At 43.9% G+C, this 20127-nt stretch overlaps 1 protein-coding gene across 1 annotated transcript in view; it reads left to right on the top strand.

Moving 5' to 3' along the window:
• Positions 1–295: 295 nt before the first annotated feature.
• Positions 296–20127, top strand: part of LOC307243535 (uncharacterized protein) — a gene marked incomplete at its 3' end in the record, with an annotated part of 46864 nt that continues 27032 nt past the window's right edge. Inside the window, exons 1-9 of the mRNA XM_080018363.1 lie at positions 296–386; positions 499–615; positions 705–818; positions 1715–1790; positions 1929–2160; positions 2780–4583; positions 4774–4947; positions 6063–6236; positions 6667–6840. Coding sequence (XP_079874489.1) covers positions 298–386; positions 499–615; positions 705–818; positions 1715–1790; positions 1929–2160; positions 2780–4583; positions 4774–4947; positions 6063–6236; positions 6667–6840 — 2954 coding nt within the window. The 5' untranslated portion in view covers positions 296–297. The remainder of the gene's footprint in view (positions 387–498; positions 616–704; positions 819–1714; positions 1791–1928; positions 2161–2779; positions 4584–4773; positions 4948–6062; positions 6237–6666; positions 6841–20127) is intronic.

Raw genomic sequence — 20127 nt, 5'->3', positions numbered from 1 at the left:
GATGATCAATATTCATCCCTCATTCAATGTGATCAGTGAAACGTGCTGTTCGCTGCATCTGATTGGGTAGAAATACAGAGCTTGTTCTGGTCACTTACAAATGCAGGTATTGTTGTTATTGGTTTGAAGTGCAAAGTGTGTTGTGATGAATAACATGCAGAGCTTGTAGTAAACTCTTTCTGTTTAAATGTTTTTGGAGAACCTGTTTGGCCTGCGGGTCGGACTTTGACCACCTGTGGTTAAGTGAAACACTGTGACATCATCATGCTGTCTGAATTTAAAGGTCTGCCGTCAACTATGAATGTGTCTGAGGAGAGAGAGGAGGGGCGTCCCACCACTAAAACAACTCTGTCTGGGGAACATGGCGGCCTGAGCAAAGCTAAGAGGTAAGATGAGGATTTCAGAGCGTCTGGGACTGTTGTCCATCTCAGATCTCAGCAGTGATGTCACTACACCTTCATTAGTCTGAGGAGAAGCTCTGTGTGTGTTGTGTTGAAGCCCAGAGCAGCAGGAGAGTCCAGAGGGTCCTGCACCCAGTGGGGTCTCCATCAAGAGTGACCGGTCTATGAATATACCTTTGGTGTTTAAAGTTGGAGATCAGTCTACGGAGCAGAGGTGAGGATTTATCAAATAGTTGATCAAATACAACAGTTAAACATCCTCAAATCCTAACGTCCAGATGGTGGTTATTGTTTATCTGGTAGATTCCATCAGAAGAGAGCAGACTGTCCTGAACCCAGCTGTGTCTCCATGAAGAGTGACTGGTCAATGTTTCATCCTATTGACTTCAAAGATGGCCGCCCCTCCATGGAGAAGAGGTAAGACTTTCAAACAGATGATTGAAACAGAGGAGATGGTTGTTTTCATTCTCTACTGAGCAGAGGGAACAAGTCAGGAGGAAATGAAATGGTCAGAACCAGCGTTAAAGCACAAAGTCAGTGACAGGGAGGGCTTTTGTTGGCACTTTTGAAATTATTGTGTATATAGTAGTTAAGTAGAAATATATAAATTACTGCTTCAACGTTAAAAGAACGTGTAGTGCACTGAATTCAAGCTTCCAATGATATTGGATATTGATATCAACTGCTGCAACCATGCCAACCTGCCCTGATGCATTGTGGGACATGTCGTTTTAAAATGACTAATCCCGTCTGTTGCCTGGTTAGGATGAATTGTATTTTTAGTTGTATTCATGTTTTATACTTATTAAGGCATATTTCCATTTGTTAACATGTTGAATTCTGTCTATAAATATTTGTGTGGTAGGATCCAAATGTGTCAAATAAAAGGGTGTGGCTGGGGCTGCACGAGTGACCCCTCTTAACTTGAACTTGTACGTCACACGTCTGGTGAATCCCGCCTTGTTTTCATTGAGGGGAGTGCAACTGAGCAAACAACTGTGTTGATTGTGAACCACAGTAGAAATGGAGAGGAAAAGAAAGGTGAAAACAGCCAAGGATAGCACCGTATCAAAGGAGGTGGAGTGTGAATCTGTATTTGGGAACAGTACTCGTGTGGTGGGTCGCTCTGTGAGTCAAAGTCCCGGGTCGTTTTTCAGTCCCATCAGAACCTTCAACCTCTGTCACATCCACGAGTGTTTTTACTACAAGACATCACCTCTAACTGTGTGTGTGTGTGTGTGTGTGTGTGTGTGTGTGTGTGTGTGTGTGTGTGTGTGTGTGTGTGTGTGTGTGTGTGTGTGTGTTCTCCACAGAGACCAGCAGAGGTCAGGGGTCACCAGTGGTCAGTCTGGACAGCAGCATCAAACAGACCTGGACTCCTTATTCCTGGTGTGTAAATGTCCAACAAGCTCCAAATGACATGAATCAGCATGTGTGGTGGTGCTGATGGTCTCCATGCTTCCTCTTCACACCAGTGGGATGTGAATCCAGGACAGTAAAGTTCTCACTGATGTTCTTCTGTTCCAGCTGCTGGAGGACAACATGGTCACCTTTGTGAAGGAGGAGCTGAAGAGGCTCCGGAAGGTTCTGAGTCCAGATGACCCACAATGCTCAGAGAGGCAGAGGGAGGAAGAGGATGATGAGGTGGAGGGTGAGGAAGAGGAGCAGAGGAGGAGCGCCAGAGAGGGAGTTGTGAACATCACACTGCACTTCCTGAGGAGGATGAAGCAGGAGGATGTGGCTGACTCTCTGCAGAGCAGTAAGAGACTGTGATTCACACATTTAAAGGAACATTCCACTCTGGTTCTCTGCTTTATTAGTACAACTGTTTCTGAGAAGAAAATGAGAGCTCTACCAGTTCTCTACATGTAGAGTTCAGAGATATATCCAGGAGACAGTCGCTAGGAGACAGTCGCTAGGAGACAGTCGCTAGGAGACAGTCGCTAGGACACAGTCGCTAGGATACAGTCGCTAAGAGACAGTCAGAGATTTATAGTAGTTCTAGTACCTTTTTAATGGGAGATTTATGGTACTACTAGAACCTTTTTAATGGGAGATTTATCATAGTACTAGTACCTTTGGGAGATTTCTCCACCTCCATATCAGAGTAGAATGGTTTGCTACTAATAAGCCAGTAAAGCTACATGTTGGTAATCATGGTGGAACATGTTGATATCAGTAATGCTGCAGATTTATGACCAACACAGTTTACCTCCACATCACACACATACAGTCAGTTAGTCTGCTTGTTCCAACTGTGATGAGCTGAATAGACAACATGGGTTTGTGAGATGTACACATTTAGCAGGAAATATTGACATTATTCTAATTGACAATAACATCTACTCATTGATGTTCTCTGTTGTTTGTTCATTCAGTAAATCTTGCTCCTGTCTGCCGACGTAAACTGAAGTCTCATATGAAGGAGAAGTTCCAGTGTTTGTACGAGGGAATCGCTAAAGCAGGACAACCAACACTTCTGAACCAGATCTACACAGAGCTCTACATCACAGAGGGAGGGGGTGAGGAGGTCAACCAGGAACATGAGGTCAGACTGATTGAAGCAGCTTCCAGGAAAACAGTGACAGAAGAAACAGTAATCAAATGTCAAGACATCTTTAAACCCTTACCTGGACAAGATCAACCAATCAGAACACTGATGACAACGGGCGTGGCTGGCATTGGTAAAACAGTGTTAACACACAAGTTCACTCTGGACTGGGCTGAAGACAAAGCCAACCAGGACATACACTTCACATTTCCATTCACCTTCAGAGAGCTGAACTTGCTGAAAGGGAAGCAGTTCAGTTTGGTGGAACTTGTTCATCACTTCTTTATTGAAACCAAAGAATCAGGAATCTGCAGCTACGACAAGTTCCAAGTTGTGTTCATCTTGGACGGTCTGGATGAGTGTCGACTTCCTCTGGACTTCCAGAACAATGAGATGTGGACTGATGTCAGAGCGTCCACCTCAGTGGACGTTCTGCTGACAAACCTCATCAAGGGCAACCTGCTTCCCTCTGCTCGCCTATGGATAACCACACGACCTGCAGCAGCCAATCAGATCCCTCCTGAGTGTGTGGCCATGGCCACAGAGGTGAGAGGCTTCAGTGACCCACAGAAGGAGGAATACTTCAGGAGGAGATTCAGAGAAGAACAGCAGGCTAACACCATCATCTCCCACATCAAGGCATCACGCAGCCTCCACATCATGTGTCACATCCCAGTCTTCTGTTGGATCACTGCTACAGTTCTGGATCACATCCTGACAACAGTCCAGAGAGGAGAGATGCCCAAAACCCTGACTGCGATGTACATCCACTTCCTACTGGTTCAGTCCATACAGGGGAATGTCAAGTATCATGGAGGATCTGGGACAGATCCACACTGGAATACAGAGAGCAAGAACATCATTCTGTCCCTTGGAAAACTGGCCTTTAAGCAGCTGGAGAAAGGAAACATGATCTTCTATGAAGCAGACCTGGCAGAGTGTGGCATTGATGTCAGAGCAGCCTCAGTGTACTCAGGAGTCTTCACCCAGGTCTTTAAAGAGGAGTGTGGGCTTTACCAGGACAAGGTGTTCTGCTTTGTCCATCTGAGCATCCAGGAGTTTCTGGATGCTGTTCATGTCTTTCTGACATTCACCAGCACCGGTGTCAATCTGCTGTCAAAACCACAACCAACATCAAAGTTATCTAAGGGAAAGAACAAGAAACCTGACTTACAATCCCTCTACCAGAGTGCTGTGGACAAGGCCTTGCAGAGTGTCAATGGACACCTGGACTTGTTCCTTCGCTTCCTATTGGGCCTTTCCCTGGAGACCAATCAGCTGCTCCTAACAGGCCTTCTGGAACAGACAGGAAGTACCTCAGTGACCAATCAGAAAACAGTGTGTTACATCAAGGAGAAGGTCAGTGAGAATCTCTCTCCAGAAAGAAGCATCAATCTTTTCCACTGTCTGAATGAGCTGAATGACCGTTCTCTAGAGGAGGAGATCCAACATCACCTGAGATCAGGAAGTCTCTCCACAGTGAACCTCTCCCCTGCTCAGTGGTCAGCTCTGGTCTTCATCTTACTGTCATCAGAAGAGGAGCTGGAAGTGTTTGACCTGAAGAAATACTCTGCTTCAGAGGAGGCTCTTCAGAGGCTGCTGCCAATGGTCAAAACCTCCAAAACATCTCTGTAGGTGCACAGATAACATACATATATGAAGTGCACACTGTTTGACAACTGATGAGATATTAGAAGTTAATGTGTGTAAATCTAATATAATTGTGTGTGTGTGCGCGTGTGTGCGCGTGTGTGTGTGTGCGTGTCTGTGTGTGTGTGTGTGTGTGTGCGTGTGTGTGTGTGTGTGTGTGTGTGTGTGCAGGCTGAGAGGCTGTAATCTGTCAGAGAGAAGCTGTGAAGCTCTGGCCTCAGTTCTCAGCTCCAACTCCTCTCGTCTGAGAGAGCTGGACCTGAGCACCAACGATCTGCAGGATTCAGGAGTGAAGCTGCTCTCTGCTGGACTGGGGAGTCCACACTGTGCACTGGACACTCTCAGGTCAGTGTTACTCAACCTTGACCGAAATATTTAAGTCATATTGAGATTTGTATACATGTTTACTGTAAAGCACTATGTCAATATACACTATTAAATACAGGTAATGTAACTTCATTTACACAATGCATCTAATACATATACATCATTATTCTAAATCATAACATTAATGAATATAATAATCATATCAGGGTAATCATAATTTGTCAAAACAATTTATTTATTCCATATCTCTTAGATAGCTCGTACAGTTGAACCACAGCCTTTTTCCAAACAATGTCATTGAACAACGTTCCAAAAAGTCACAGCTTCCATCACAGTCACAGTCTCACAGACCTTTACATCCTCACATTCAAAGGACAGTTAGATGACGACCCCCCCAACCCTAAATTAAGGACCAGGAAAAAATTCTCAGAATCCCAGACAGAAACATAAAGGAACCTTGAGAAGGGACTTGAGAGAGGGATCCTCCTTCCAGGATGGCTAGGAGAGCAATCGGTGCAGACTGCGGAAGATAGACATGGAATTAAGAACAGCAAAACAGACAATGTCAAAACTACCAATAATCCAGGAGAATATAATGGAAGAGATGTGAAATTGGAATAAAACAAAGGTGTCATGGTTATTTTAAATGGTTACTTTCCCATGAAATGTTATTATAATAACCACTGTGGGACCTAATGGGGAATTTGTCTTCATCCACCATGTTCATTGTAACACAAAAACAACTCCAAGAAACTTAATGTCCAGAGTAATTAAAAAATAAAGGTATTCAATGGTCAAAGGCAATACATCAATTGGCTCCTACAAAAGGACTCAACATAATGTGAAGCTGCATAATCCAGGTGTTCTGAAGCCAAATCATAGATCCATGAGTCCATTCTCATAATCATGTCTTTGTAGATGTATTATAATTATTAATTCTGTTAAATTGTATTTAATGTACAATCTACCTTATGTGACCTGTATGAAAACACATTCTCTGAAGATATAAGTCCATTTGTGTGTGTGTGTGTGTGTGTGTGTGTGTGTGTGTGTGTGTGTGCGTGCGTGCGTGCGTGCGTGCGTACGTGTGTGCGTGCGTGCGTGCGTGTGTGTGTGTGTGTGTGTGTGTGCAGGCTGAGAGGCTGTAATCTGTCAGAGAGAAGCTGTGAAGCTCTGGCCTCAGTTCTCAGCTCCAACTCCTCTCGTCTGAGAGAGCTGGACCTGAGCAACAATGATCTGCAGGATTCAGGAGTGAAGCTGCTCTCTGCTGGACTGGGGAGTCCACACTGTGCACTGGACACGCTCAGGTCAGTGTTACTCAACCTCTGGAACCAACTGGATCATGAATAGACATCAAATAATGATCCATTTACATGAAAGTCCTTCTGACAAAGTGTTTTAGAACATGGAACATATATGTGTCTGCATGATCTTACATTTTTAAATCACCCATACAACTACTTGACTGATATTATTACACGGCTCTATAGAATATTGACTGATTGGTCAATCAGTGGTCAGTTTTTTCTGAATGACATCTGTCTTTTAATAATGACGTTGTACGGGGGAACAACTCCTCCCTCCATGTCTTCACATCCTGCTACCACAGCGCTGGCATACTGCTTCCAAAATAATTTCAAATAAATATTCCATCTCATTGTATTATGTGTCAGTGTCTGTTGCTGTAGTAACCGTTTTCCTGATGTTGACACCTTGTGCTTCATGTTGTGTTTGCAGCTTGTCAGGCTGTCTGCTCACACAGGAGGGCGTGGCTTCTCTGGCCTCAGCTCTGAGCTCCAACCCGTCCCATCTGAGAGAGCTGGACCTGAGCTACAACCACCCAGGAGAGGCAGGAGTGAGGCTGCTCTCTGCTGGCCTGGAGGACCCACGCTGGAGACTGGACACTCTCAGGTATGTAGAGACCAGCGGACACTCCCTGACAAGCTCTTCTACAAGGAGGATGCTCCACAACCATGTGGTCAATCATCCTGGGATGCTGGGGAACGTGCTTTGTTGTTAGACAGCACTTATGACTGATGTATGATGGGAAAAGATGGATACGGGCGCTTCTTAATGTCCATGTTTCCCTGAATTAAGAGAACGTTCTGCTCTGACTGTTCTTCCCAGGGTGGAGCACGGTGGAGCGTGGAGGCTAAAACCAGGGCTGAGGAAGTGTAAGTGTCTGTTTTTTTGATTCATTACTATTTATCAACTATTGAGATGGAAAGTCCATCCACACAGCCGCACGGGACGTCCATCCATTCAGATCCTACTGAGAATGAAGATGATGGTGGACATCATGTGTCTTCATCACACTGCTGATAAATGGACAATCTTGAACTTGAACTTGAACTTGTTAGATTATAAACTGTTGCTGTATTGTGTCTTGTTCTCCACCAGATGGTGTTAAACTCACACTGGACCCAAACACAGCACACAGACAACTCGATCTGTCTGACAACAAGAGGAAGGTGATGAAGGTTGAAGAGGAGCAGCCACAACCTGATCACAAAGAGAGATTTGACATCTGGAAACAGGTGTTGTGTAGAGAAGGTCTGACTGGACGCTGCTACTGGGAGGTAGAGAGAGAAGGAAGGGTTGAAATAGGAATGACATACAGAGGAATCAGAAGCAGAGATGACTGCTGTGTTGGATTGAATGACAAGTCCTGGATTCTGTCTTGTTCTGATGATCATTGCTCTGCCTGGTACAATGACAGTGGAACAGACATAAATCTCCCTCCGCCCTCTGCTCGTCACAGAGTAGGAGTGTATCTGGACTGGTCTGCTGGCACTCTGTCCTTCTACTCAGTTTCCTCTGACACACTGAGACACCTCCACACCTTCTACACCACATTCACTGAACCACTCCACCCTGGATTTAAGTTGTGCTCTGGTTCCTCCGTGTCTCTGTGTCAGATGGAGGAGGTGTAGTATCCTCTCTCTAAAAACTGAACTGAATATTCAATGTTTTTATCACATAGTTCATAAACACTGTACGTATTTGCCTTTCCATGCTGTGGTACATTAATGTATATGACATATTTTTATAGTAATTATCCCTTCATCTGTATATAACTTTACTGTCAAAATAAGTTTTGGAGTCATGTTGATGTTTGTCAACCTGCTGTTGTCCAGTCTTCTGCATGTTACAGTTATTTCATAACTCTCTAGCACAGCTCTGCTTCTTGCTGTTTGTACAACTTTGTTCCCGTCCAAACCAAAGACTGTAGAACAAAATGGACGTAGGGTCTGTGACATCAGCTGTTGGTTTGTCAACAGATGATTTGAAGCATTTCTTCTTGCTTCTCGTATTAGTATCAGTGGATCACAAGGCGTCTCTGTTGCTTACAATCAAATCATCATCAACCAGTTCACTGATAATGCTACGCTGTTTAGAAGAGACGCTGCTCAGATCCTAAAACAGCTCACATGATGGCATTGCATTACTAGTGATGGCGTCGTTCACAGGTCGGGCTCTTCCTGTCGGCAAGCTAATATTTTGTGACTATTAAACTTTATTATGTTTGAAAAAAAAATAAGTGTTTCAAGAAGACAACTGGATGAAAGAAAATAAATTCCTGTGTTATAATTTCTGGTCGCAATAACCATAATCAATTACAGAATGCAAGCAAAATGTATTTATTGTGTATGTGTTTTCAAATATTTTCATTCTTTTATGTTTTGTTTGTAGGTGTAGTCCTGAAGTCAGTTAAAACACTTTTTTATTTCAAGGTTTATAAAATACATTATTATGGTGAAGGCAGTTTTCTGTTGATTTAGAAAGTGCCATTAAATAATTCTGTTTCCCAAATGGATCAATAATCATGATCAATAATCGTGATCACAGCATTGAGTAAAATAATCATGATTATCATTTCATCCTTAATCGTGCAGCCCTACTTCAGGATGAGAACTGTCGTTATTTGCGGCGTTGGAAACCCCACCCACAGCCGCAAACACCGCCCAACCATAGAACTACACTGCAGCCAGGCTGAACGATGAACTTCTCCAGTCACAAAACACTCCAAACATTCCAAAATAAAACTGAAGGTTTTCTTGGACTTCTTTGGCTTTGAAAAGATCACAACCTGAACAGCCGACATCGTCACTCTGGTATTCAATGGCACCGATGAGAGAAACTTTATTTATTGTGTGAAACTCTGGACAAAGGTTTAGTCTAAAAGGCCTCGTGTTGGTCTACAGTATCGCAGCATTACTCCCAAAAGAGTGAATGATATTAACGTCTATGACCTGTTAAGCCACACTCCAGATAAAGGCCACAAACCCCGATCTGAGCCTGGAATTCAAATGCCTCAACACAATTTTTGAGGCATTTCTTTCCCCTGCCTCCCGCCACACACACATACCGTCACCTCACATATATTGCTCTGAGCAGTTACAGTAGGATCAGTGTTACGATTACAGTGATATTTTTACTTTACACAGTAGTGTAATTTATTATTTTATACAGTCATAATATTCCAGTTGCTCCCAAAAAACAACCTGTTTCAACTTTCCTCTTAGAGTACTCTTAGAGTACTCTTATATCCGTATTCGGGGAAATCCCATTTGGTCATCACCTGGTCTGGTTGGGTATATCTGCTCTACTTCATGACAAACACATCATGTGATCCCACAGGACGGCTGCACACACGGCCCTGCCCCGGAGCTACGTACGTAAAGAATGAAAACATAAAGAGAGAGAGACTGGGGATCGGTGTTGTGGATAAAGCAGCTCCAGACGACGTCGCCTGGCGAGGCGTGCGGGCAAGGTTCTCAGGCCGAGCTCATTAAAGGGAAAACCTGGTGTTGAATGGCTTCTTCTGAAAGCTACTGTTGAATACCATTCATTCATCCCGTTGAAGGAGACACACGTCGTCTCTTCAAACGCCAGCACAGCAACGCTACTTCGCTAATGTACCGACAATTCACATGACGTCATTTGCGATTTAGTCCAAACGGCAAACCCAACATGTTAGTAGACAACAACACGGTGCAGCCCAGCAGAGAACACCGGCAACAGCCACGGTACACGGCATTTGAGGTCAAAAAAGTCAAACTATTTAAACTTTTTGCCGTCCTCTGCGACCACATTACAGCCGGATGTCTCATGTCCGCTGCAGCTGCCTGCCAGTCTCGAGTTTTGCACTGCAGTGACGGTGCCGTTTTCTCTGGAATATGGCACTTAAGTGGCGTAAATAAAAAACCCTGGATTGATATAAAAGTTGTTTTTTTCTAATTGCACGGAGGCTGTTTGGTGCATGTAGCAAGGAAGCAGGCGGAAGATTTGAACCCGGTTGCGCACATGGTGTGGATGGTCCGGTGATTGGGGTGCGGCTCCAGGTTATTACTTGTATAATAATATAATTAAATATGAATCATTAATTCCGGTCATAAAAGAAGGGCTTCCATCGCCAGTGGAAACCAGGTGATCAGCTATTGATCACTCCAGATCATGGATGTCCGCTACCTGGCAGGTATGTTATACGTCGCGCCGCAGGGGGCCGGCTCTGTTGAGTTGGACGTGGCACCCCATGATCACGCCTCTGATCCGGACAGCCAGCATGCTCCCTCAAATCACACACGGGGGCAGCATTATGCTGTCTTGGTTTGGTTCAGTGTCAAAAGGCAAAGCCGTGATGTCGACGGCTCTTCTTCAGGGCAGTATTGAGGGATCTCTGTATTAAAGCGGCTTTAATGTCACAGCCACAGCCAAACATTGTCTAGGAACAAGCAGCACGAGTAGAGTTAGAGATTTCCTCTTTTTTCCGGTTGGAATGTCATTCGGACAGTAAAGGGAAATGAGATGCTCAGGGCGTAGACAGGTCCAGGTTTGGTCTGAAGAGACGGGGTCTTCAGTCTGCGACGGAAGATGGGGAGCGATTCGCTCGTTCTGCCACCGGGGGGAGCTCGTTCTACCATCGTGGCTCCAGGGATGAGAAGAGTCGCGACTGGGATGAACGAGTCCTGAGTCCACGGAGCGGTGGAGGAGCGAGGCCTACGAGGGTGGAGGAGTCAGGACCTTGATCGGCGGTTATGATGTCATGATGAGGCTGACGTCGCTCAGACAGCGAAACACGAATACGACGCCCAGGAAGCTGGTGAGGAAGACGAGGAAACCTGCCGCGTTTCCGTAGCCCACCTGTAGAGGGGGCAGGGGAAGGGGGAATAATGGAATATAGCTCTCGTGTTGCAAGATCAAAATTGCAAGGCTACACTAATTCATCTCAATGCTCATCTCCAGCAGAACAACTTTCACGACTACTGGTCGTGATGAAAGCTTTGACCCTCTTTTGAGATTCTGTTCCCGACCAGTCACTCGGTAAAAAGAGTCGTTGCGTTCGTCCGACTCTTTGTTGGTTTTTCGGTTCAGTCGGTGTGACGCACGGTGAGCGAGGGAGGACTTCCTGAACGATGGAGGAGTCGGTTTCAGCTCTGAGTTGTGAATGGAACTCTCCCAAGAATACTTGAATTCTGTCAATAATATTATAACGGTGGAATGCAAAGAGTGAATAAATAACAATCAAGATGAATTTTAACAAATGCAGAGACTTTTTTTTCCTTGTACTTTACTTCAGTTCAGTGAACATTTCCAGATTTTGAGTCTAAGATTCACTCTTTTCACTCCCAGGTCATTTAAAGGATTTGTTCACTACAGATGAGTCGTGCATGAGTCGTGCATCACTAATTACTAGTAGTTAAATAACAGTGATCACAGTTGTATGTGTTTTTGACATTCCTTGTACTACACTACTACTACTATCCACTCACTCACATACCAACTAACACATATGTGCAATAATATACATGCAGTAAAACTGCACAAACAAGGAGAGGCATTTATATATTATGTTCATTATAATGTTACGTATATTTTGTCTGTTTAAAGATTTGACGATTTATTTTGTTTTTTTGGCTATTTGTAGCCCCCTCCCTATGAATGTGTTTGTTTATTTATTTTATTCATTTACTTCTACTATCAACAATAATACTCATTATGTCTTGAACTTCATGATTATTTATTCTCTTGTGTATGTTCTCACTTCCTCTTATTGTTTCAAACTCAAAACGCTGTTTTGGATGTTTGTTCAATTAATCGTTTTTTAAAAATCTAAAATCTCTCTCTCTCTCTATAATAAATAAAATGTACCAGTATGTAGAGGGCAGGTCACAGCTCAGTTGATGACACTCTAAGATGAAGCGTCCATCTGGGGGAGCTGTGTGTCCCTCCCCCAAGGAGCACGGCCATCTTTACTTCATCACACAGTGCGTGAATGATGCAGTAGAAAGTGCATCTGTCTCTATCTCACCTGTCCGACACTGACCACACCTATCCGACACTGACCACACCTGTCCTACACTGGCCTGTCCTACACTGACCACACCTGTCCTACACTGACCACACCTGTCCTACACTGACCTCACCTGTCCTACACTGACCTCACCTGTCCTACAATGACCACACCCGTCCATTCACTGACCACACTTGTCCTACAATGACCACACCTGTCTTACACAGACCACACCTGTCCTACACTGACCACACCTGTCCTGCACTGGCCTGTCCTACAATGACCACGCCTGTCTAACACTGACCACGCCTGTCCTACAATGACCACACCTGTCCTACACTGACCACACCTGTCCTACAATGACCACACCTGTCCTACACTGGCCTGTCCTACACTGACCACACGGCTCTACAGGCCTTCTCTTTCAGTGCATTCACTGCCGGACCAAAGTTTTCAGAGGCACTGAGGTCATCATAGGACAGGGTGTGTTCTGGTGCGGTGTTTCCGAAGGTGAACATGTGTATGTTTTCCTGAGAACTGGGCTTTTTCTGGAAGAGTTTACTTGCAGGGCCCAGTTGTGGCAGTATTGCTCCAGCAGATCCAGAGGCTTCTGCAGACTCTGCTCTGTGGGTGACAGCAACACAAGGTCATCTGCATCGAGCAGTAATTTTACTTCCTTCTTGTTGAGGGTGTGGCCTGCAGGGCTGCAGATTGTTCCAACAACACCACTAGTTCATTAATGTAGATTCAAGATTCAAGGTTTTCATTCATCACATGCATACAGGTATGCAGTGAAATGCAAAGTGGCAGTGCCTACAGAGGCAGTGCACCGTATGAAATAAAATAGTATAAAAACAGAAATAGAACTAGAAGTATACGAACAAAAAAAAAATATTCTGCTCAAAATAAATAAAATCAAGTCAAAATTTAAGTCAGTATATCCAAAGAAAATATTTATAATCTGTATCCAAAAAGAAGTGTGTGTGTGTGTGTGTATATATATATATATATATATATATATATATATATATATATACACATATATATATATATACACAATCTGCCATCTCTCCAGGACCTGTATGCCTCAAGGACCGTGAGGTGTGCAGGTTAGATTGTGGCTGACCCCTTCCACCCCGGACATAAACTCTTTGAAACACTTCCCTGGAGCCCCTCATCTAATGGTCTAGCAGAGAGGGCGGTGCAAACATTCAAGGAGCTGATGAAGAACAGCACAGCTGGGACAATAGAGACAAGGGTGGATAGGGCTTTGTTTAGCTATCGCATCACTCCACAGTCGACTACTGGATTGTCACCAGCTGAGATGATGATGGGAAGGAAGCTGAGGTGTACACTTGACTTGATGCACCCAGATTTAAAACAAAAAGTCGAGTCAAAACAAACAAGACAGAAAAACTACCATGACAGGCACGCCAAACATCGCAACTTTGAGGAAGGTGACTCTGTCTACACTAAGAACTTTGGATATGGACCTAAATGGATACATGGACAAGTGCAGGAGTTAACAGGACCAGTTTCCTAAACTGTGTTGCTGGGGGATGGAAAAGTGGTCAGGCGACATGTCGATCAGCTGTTCAGCAGGCAGGAAGGGGAGCTGCCTACACCAGTGTCCAGTACTACAGGGGACGACATAACAGAACCCAGTCCACCAGCTGCTGGAGCACTGGAGGGCGCAAGTTCTCACCGAAGAGAGGACAGTGCTGTGCCAGTGGTGACCCAGGAGGATACTGCACCAGGGGGTACATCAGCCGACCGATTGCGCAGATTAAGGAGGGACAAACGTCCTCCAAACCATTTGAAAGACTACTCCACATAAAGTGGATGCCTTTAGGGGCAAGAATGTACCCTAGTCTCCCTAAGGGGGAGATGAGTGTTTGAATAAATAAATAAATAAAAAGAAAGAAAAGTAAATAACAAAGTGTTCGGAAGAAATAAAAGGTGTTCTGACATTGTGATGGTTACATAAAGTTATATTAAGGAAGCAGGGTACAGCAAGCTAATATATATATATACATATATATAAGTTTATATGTTACTGGCTAGATGGGAAAGAAAATGCTGTGGTGTATTATTATTTTCATTGGTTAACTAAAGGACAGAAAAGCAAGAGCGAAGAAGAGAGGGATGTGATAGAGTGCAGTTATATGACTTCGCCAGTAGAGTGACTCAATCTTAAGTAAATGCTCCTTCGCCCTCTCTGTCATGTGTTGTACTGATAGCCAGCCTGGCATGTTACGGCCGCGCCACATGTTGCTGAAGACGGTTAATAAAAGGTGAACAAACCAGAAGTTGGTCTCAGTTACCTGAAGGCAAAATACCAAGATACCACAGAGCTATTTTTAATAAGACCTTTATTGGCTGATTTGTGAAAAATATTGAATATGTAGAGAAGGGGTCCAGGTCAGTGAACACAGTCAACTACGATAGTCAAGAGCTGAACAGTACATGAACCTCCCTAGAGACTCCCCTCTGACCCCACCATGAAGCATGTACAGGCCTAAGGAGCCACAGAGATGCACCAGCTCTTTGCCTGTTTTGTTGACCACACTGTCAGGGTTGTTTCTCTGAGGAGCGGTGAGGTTGAGGTAAAGTGAAGGGGTGGGGTTGAGGTACAGAGAAGGTGTCTGAAGATGTGACTGTTGCCAGTAGCATCCACTATATCAAGTTCAAGAAGTTATTTGTCACATACATATACATACGGTCATACATATATGCAGTGAAATGTCATGACAACCAGTGATTACACACAATAAGCTCATAAGCTCTAAAAATACTAAAATGTGCAGAATCGACACGAGGTGCTCACACAGGGGCGGCGCCTCGTGATTCTGGGTTCTATTATTATATAATAGCATTAATTGTATCAGGCTCACATCCTGTTGTGGTGTTCAGGTCTCCATCAGCAGAACCCCCTTTCTGGGCCTGGTAAAGGTTGATCTGTACTTGGAGATGGTCAAAAAGGTATTTGTTAAAATAGGGAGATTCCGGGGGCGGGGGGGGTGGGGGGGGTTGGTATGCTGCACATATGTATAAATCGTTATCACATTTGATGTGATTTTGTTTAATTTCAGCCACATATGTGTTGGTGCTTTTTTGATTGGTTTTAATTGGCTTGACAGATCCCCAACAATATCAATGTTCCACAACATTTAAAATGCAGGAGGGTCAAGTTGCCTGTGCTTTGGAGGGTGAATCCAGCGTCGTTGTACCTGCTCACTGAGGTTTAGAGATGGAGCCAGATCTCCACCCGCATTCACACCTTCTCAGTGTGAGCTGAACCTACCGCTCAGTTAGCTGCTGTGCAACATTTGCTGTACACACAGTCCGTCTGCACTCGCTGATGTGGGAGTTGGTTCCCGGTTCCTGGTTGGACCGGTTTGACTTCAAACTCATGTGATGACACTTGAGAAGGAAAGTTTTACTGAGGAGGAACAAATGAACACAAGCAGCCAGGACGGGCTGTGGAGGAACAGCAGCGTCTTCTCTCTACACATCAAGAAGGTCAAATGTCTCAGTGGATTCAACGGACTGGAACCTACCAGGGAACAGTGGACGTATGAAGGGTGAGGTAGGAACACAGCTCCCGACACTATATTTGTATGAGCTCATGTATTTTTGAAGAAAGCTAGAATGTGACGTTGGTTCTTGTTGATCATTTACCTTCTATTTGAAGAGGTTCCACAGGTTGGACTGAAAAACATTTGATCTGCATCCGCTTCATGTAGAAGACCAGGTCGGAGAAGGGAATGACCTTAGTTTCAAGCTTTATATGTAAAATACATGTACCTGTGTCACTGCTTACATACCTGCCTTACTGATCATGTCTCACTTATGATATACCCGTCTATCTGCGTGTCTTACTGAAAGGGGTGAGATTTACAGGAAATCTCGAACAATCTGGTGTTGCAGGAAGTCATTCCTTTCTAACTTGTAGAGAATAGAAAGGAATGTTTCAGATGCATCGAGTGAAGACTGGAACAAAGAAACATCAACACAAGAGAGAGAATCTCAAAGCAGAGATGATAGACGAGCGAGAGAGACAGAACCACTTGATGGACTGAGAGAGAGACCACCACATGGTCACATGAGCCAAGGTCAAGAAAAGTGTGTTTCTGTTTGGACACAATGGATGAACGGTGACTTCTTGGAGACTGTAAATCATTCAATTTGAGTTATATGCTGTGAAACTGGAGGAGCGATGATCAATATTCATCCCTCATTCAATGTGATCAGTGAAACGTGCTGTTCGCTGCATCTGATTGGGTAGAAATACAGAGCTTGTTCTCATCACTTACAAATGCAGGTATTGTTGTTATTGGTTTGAGGTGCAAACTGTGTTGTGATGAATAACATGCAGAGCTTGTAGTAAACTCTTTCTGTTTAAATCTAGTTACAGAACCTGTTTGGCCTGCAGGCCAGACTTTGACCACCTGTGGTTAAGTGTAACACTGTGACATCTTCATGCTGTCTGAATTTAAAGGTCTGCAGTCAACTATGAATGTGTCTGAGGAGGGAGAGGAGGGTCGTCCCACCTTTAAAACAACTCAGTCTGGGGAACATGGCGGCCCGAGCAAAGCTAAGAGGTAAGATGAGGATCTCTGAGCGTCTGGGACTGTTGTCCATCTCAGAGCTCAGCAGTGATGTCACTACACCTTCATTAGTCTGAGGAAAAGCTCTGTGTGTGTTGTTTTGAAGCCCAGAGCAGCAGGAGAGTCCAGAGGGTCCTGCACCCAGTGGGGTCTCCATCAAGAGTGACCAATCTATGAAAATACCTTTGGTGTTCAAAGCTGGAGATCATTCTACAGAGCAGAGGTGAGGATTTATCAAATAGTTTATCAAATAAAACAGCTCAACATCCTCAAATCCTAACGTCCAGATGGTGCTTATTGTTTATCTGGTAGATTCCATCAGGAGAGAGCAGACTGTCCTGAACCCAGCTGTGTCTCCATGAAGAGTGACAGGTCTATGTTAATTCCTATTGACTTCAAAGATGGCCGCCCCTCCAGGGAGAAGAGGTAGGACTTTCAAACAGATGGTGGAAACAGAGTAGATGTTCATCATTCTCTACTGAGCACAGGGAACAAGTCAGGAGGAAATGAATTGGACGGAACCAGCGTTAAAGCACAACGTCAGTGACAGGGAGGGCTATTGTTGGCACTTTTTAAATTATTGTGTATATCCATGTAGTTAAGTAGTGTAGTTTCTTGATGAATTTGATGTGTTGATGAAGAAGGAGTGACATCTCTTGGGACGCTACTCATTCCCAGACACCTCATATTTCCCCCCTTCGAGACTACACAAAGTCTCGACAGAGAGAAGTGTCATTGAAGTTACGATGTTAATTGGCTTAATAGAAATCACCTACTAACAAACAGACTGATTAGAATCTACCCTTTTGAACATACTTAGTCATAGCAATACAATTAATTGTGAGATCGAAAAACCCATCTGGCAGCTTCCTTTCTTAGTTCTTTCAACAAGAATCAAGACAGGAAAATTCTCTCACGGTTCCTCTGCCCCAGGAAACCACCTATTGCACTCCAAATCAATAAACCGCAAAGAAGAAGGGTTTAGAGAACTGTACAGGATGTTACATGTAAATGCATACATTCAGAACCTCAGAAATAAATCAAAAATTTGTCCAAAGTCAGGCCTGTCGACCCATCGGACCTTCCAATGAACATGTCCCTGCCTATTATCAATGTCCCTCAAAACCCCGCAAAAAAACAAAACACCTGAGGTCCCAATATATCCATTTCACCCTGTTACAAAAAACTTAAAAGAAAACAATACTAAATTAAAGTAATATGTCTTGCTAAAAATATCTGCTGTAGAATCCAGACTTTTCATCAATAATACAGGTTACATTGTAATAAACAAACTCCAATATTATAAAAACCTGCATAACACCTATGTATGTATTGAACTGTTGCTTTTTAACACCATCGATCTTCAATGCTATTTCACTCGACACTCCTGATCATGATGTCCTCATTCAGGGTCCGTCGTCCATTTTCTTCCTCAATTTTTGAATGTCCATGTTTGAGTGTTCAAGTCCATTAGGCTGTTAGGATCTGTGGACACAGCCAACCTCGTACTGGTCCTGGAAGAAAAATTCACCAGCCAGTATCTTGCACACACATCAAATACAGTATAATAATTTCACTTTTGCGTTACACTTTAAAATTATTCCAATATATGATTAACATTTTCCTTTTCCCCCCTTTGTCCATGCATTTTCTCAGTCAAAAATAGTCTCGGGTCTATGACGGAATCAGATGTTCAGAATAGATATTTCTCTACTAGTGTGAGCTCCTAACTACACACCTCTAATGCAAATTCAGACCTGTATACTGACAGATTTTAACAATGCGATTTTTCAGCACACCATTCAATTTTTCAGAAACACCTTGGCTTTGCAGATGATGAACAGCTCCTAGACATTGTTTCATTCCCAATTTTTGCTGAATTAATTTTATTGTTTTATCCACAAACTCTTTCCCATTGTCGGAAGATATGCGATCTGGAAGTCCCCACCTGCTTATGACCTCATGACACAAGAACTTGGCTTGGCAACTGACTGAGCATCTTTACGCTTGGTTGGACATGCTTCAGTCCATCGTGAAAATCTATCCAGGTCCACTAACATGTATCTTTTACCTCCTACTGGTCTTATCATGTCAACAAAATTCACAACCAACTCACGCATGGGACCTGTCGGAGTTGGAATGTGACCGGGTGAACTCTTCACACCTCTCCGAACATTGTTTTTAAGACCGATTGTACATCAACCTATGACATCTCAATTTGCTCAAGCAAGTACGGTGCCCATACTCTTTCGTGATTTTTCTTATTGCCTCCCCCCTTGCAACATGGGCTAACCCATGTGCTTCCTGAATCATCAAACTAAATAGGTCAGGGGTGCTACCATCAGTCCTTCATGATTTCTCCACATGCTTCTGCTCAACTCCTTCGGCCACCATTAAAGTCATATGTGGCACACTTTTCTCAATGTCACGCTCTTTATCAAGATAATCATCAGTGTTTATCTTCATAGCTGCTCCTTTACTTCCTCATTCCACCACCAAGAATCCTCTCCTTCCGGCTGCTCCCCTTAGGGGCGCCGCAGTGCATTATCTACCTACAATTCTTTCTGTTCTGCTCATCTATAGACCTTCTCTTTGGGCTTCTTATCCTCATTCTTCTTATCCACCAACTGTATTTGGCTGAGATTTCTGAGAGTCTCCTGGTCTTGTTCCTTCCTCAACTTTAGCCCACATCCGTCTGACTGCGGGGTCGTATCCTCCAATAGCTTTGTCCAAATCACTCACACTCTCTTCTCCTATTTCCAGGCTTCTGACTTGTTGCCTGCTTCCCAAACGGTTCCTTCTCTTGGTACTGTTGGAGCTCTGATACATCTTAATGGTTGTTGTAGCCTTGCCCATCTCTATTATTTGCTCATCCTCATCCTTGAAGAGATAGTTGCCCTCCGTTGTCATCACTGGGAGCTGAGGATAAACATCAGTGAACTTCACCTCCTTCTCATAAGGCGGGGGCTTCTTTACAGATGCTGCATGTGAGAAGGGTGCGGTAATCTTCTCCATCAATTTTTCTGCTTCCTTTTCATTTTACTTTATTTCTTGTCTACTTTGTTCGAACCATGTCTGTCCCTCCTTTACGAACAGCTGCAGAATGCCAAGTTCTGTTTGTCTTTTCTCCGTGCATCTCTTTCCTCTTTTTCCTTTCTTTTTATTTACTTTATATGTGGACACAAGCACCTGCATTATTTTAATCACAGCCGGGTTAAGAGTTCCTTCAGCTGGCCATGGTTGTTCAATGTCAGACCACCGCTTGCTCCATTTTCCTGATATTTTTGCAATATC

Source organism: Zeus faber, assembly GCF_960531495.2.
Source record: "Zeus faber genome assembly, chromosome: 17".
Classification (NCBI taxonomy): Eukaryota; Metazoa; Chordata; class Actinopteri; order Zeiformes; family Zeidae; genus Zeus; species Zeus faber.
Note: the sequence above shows the minus strand (reverse complement) of the source record. Positions and strands in the feature narration are given on the sequence as shown.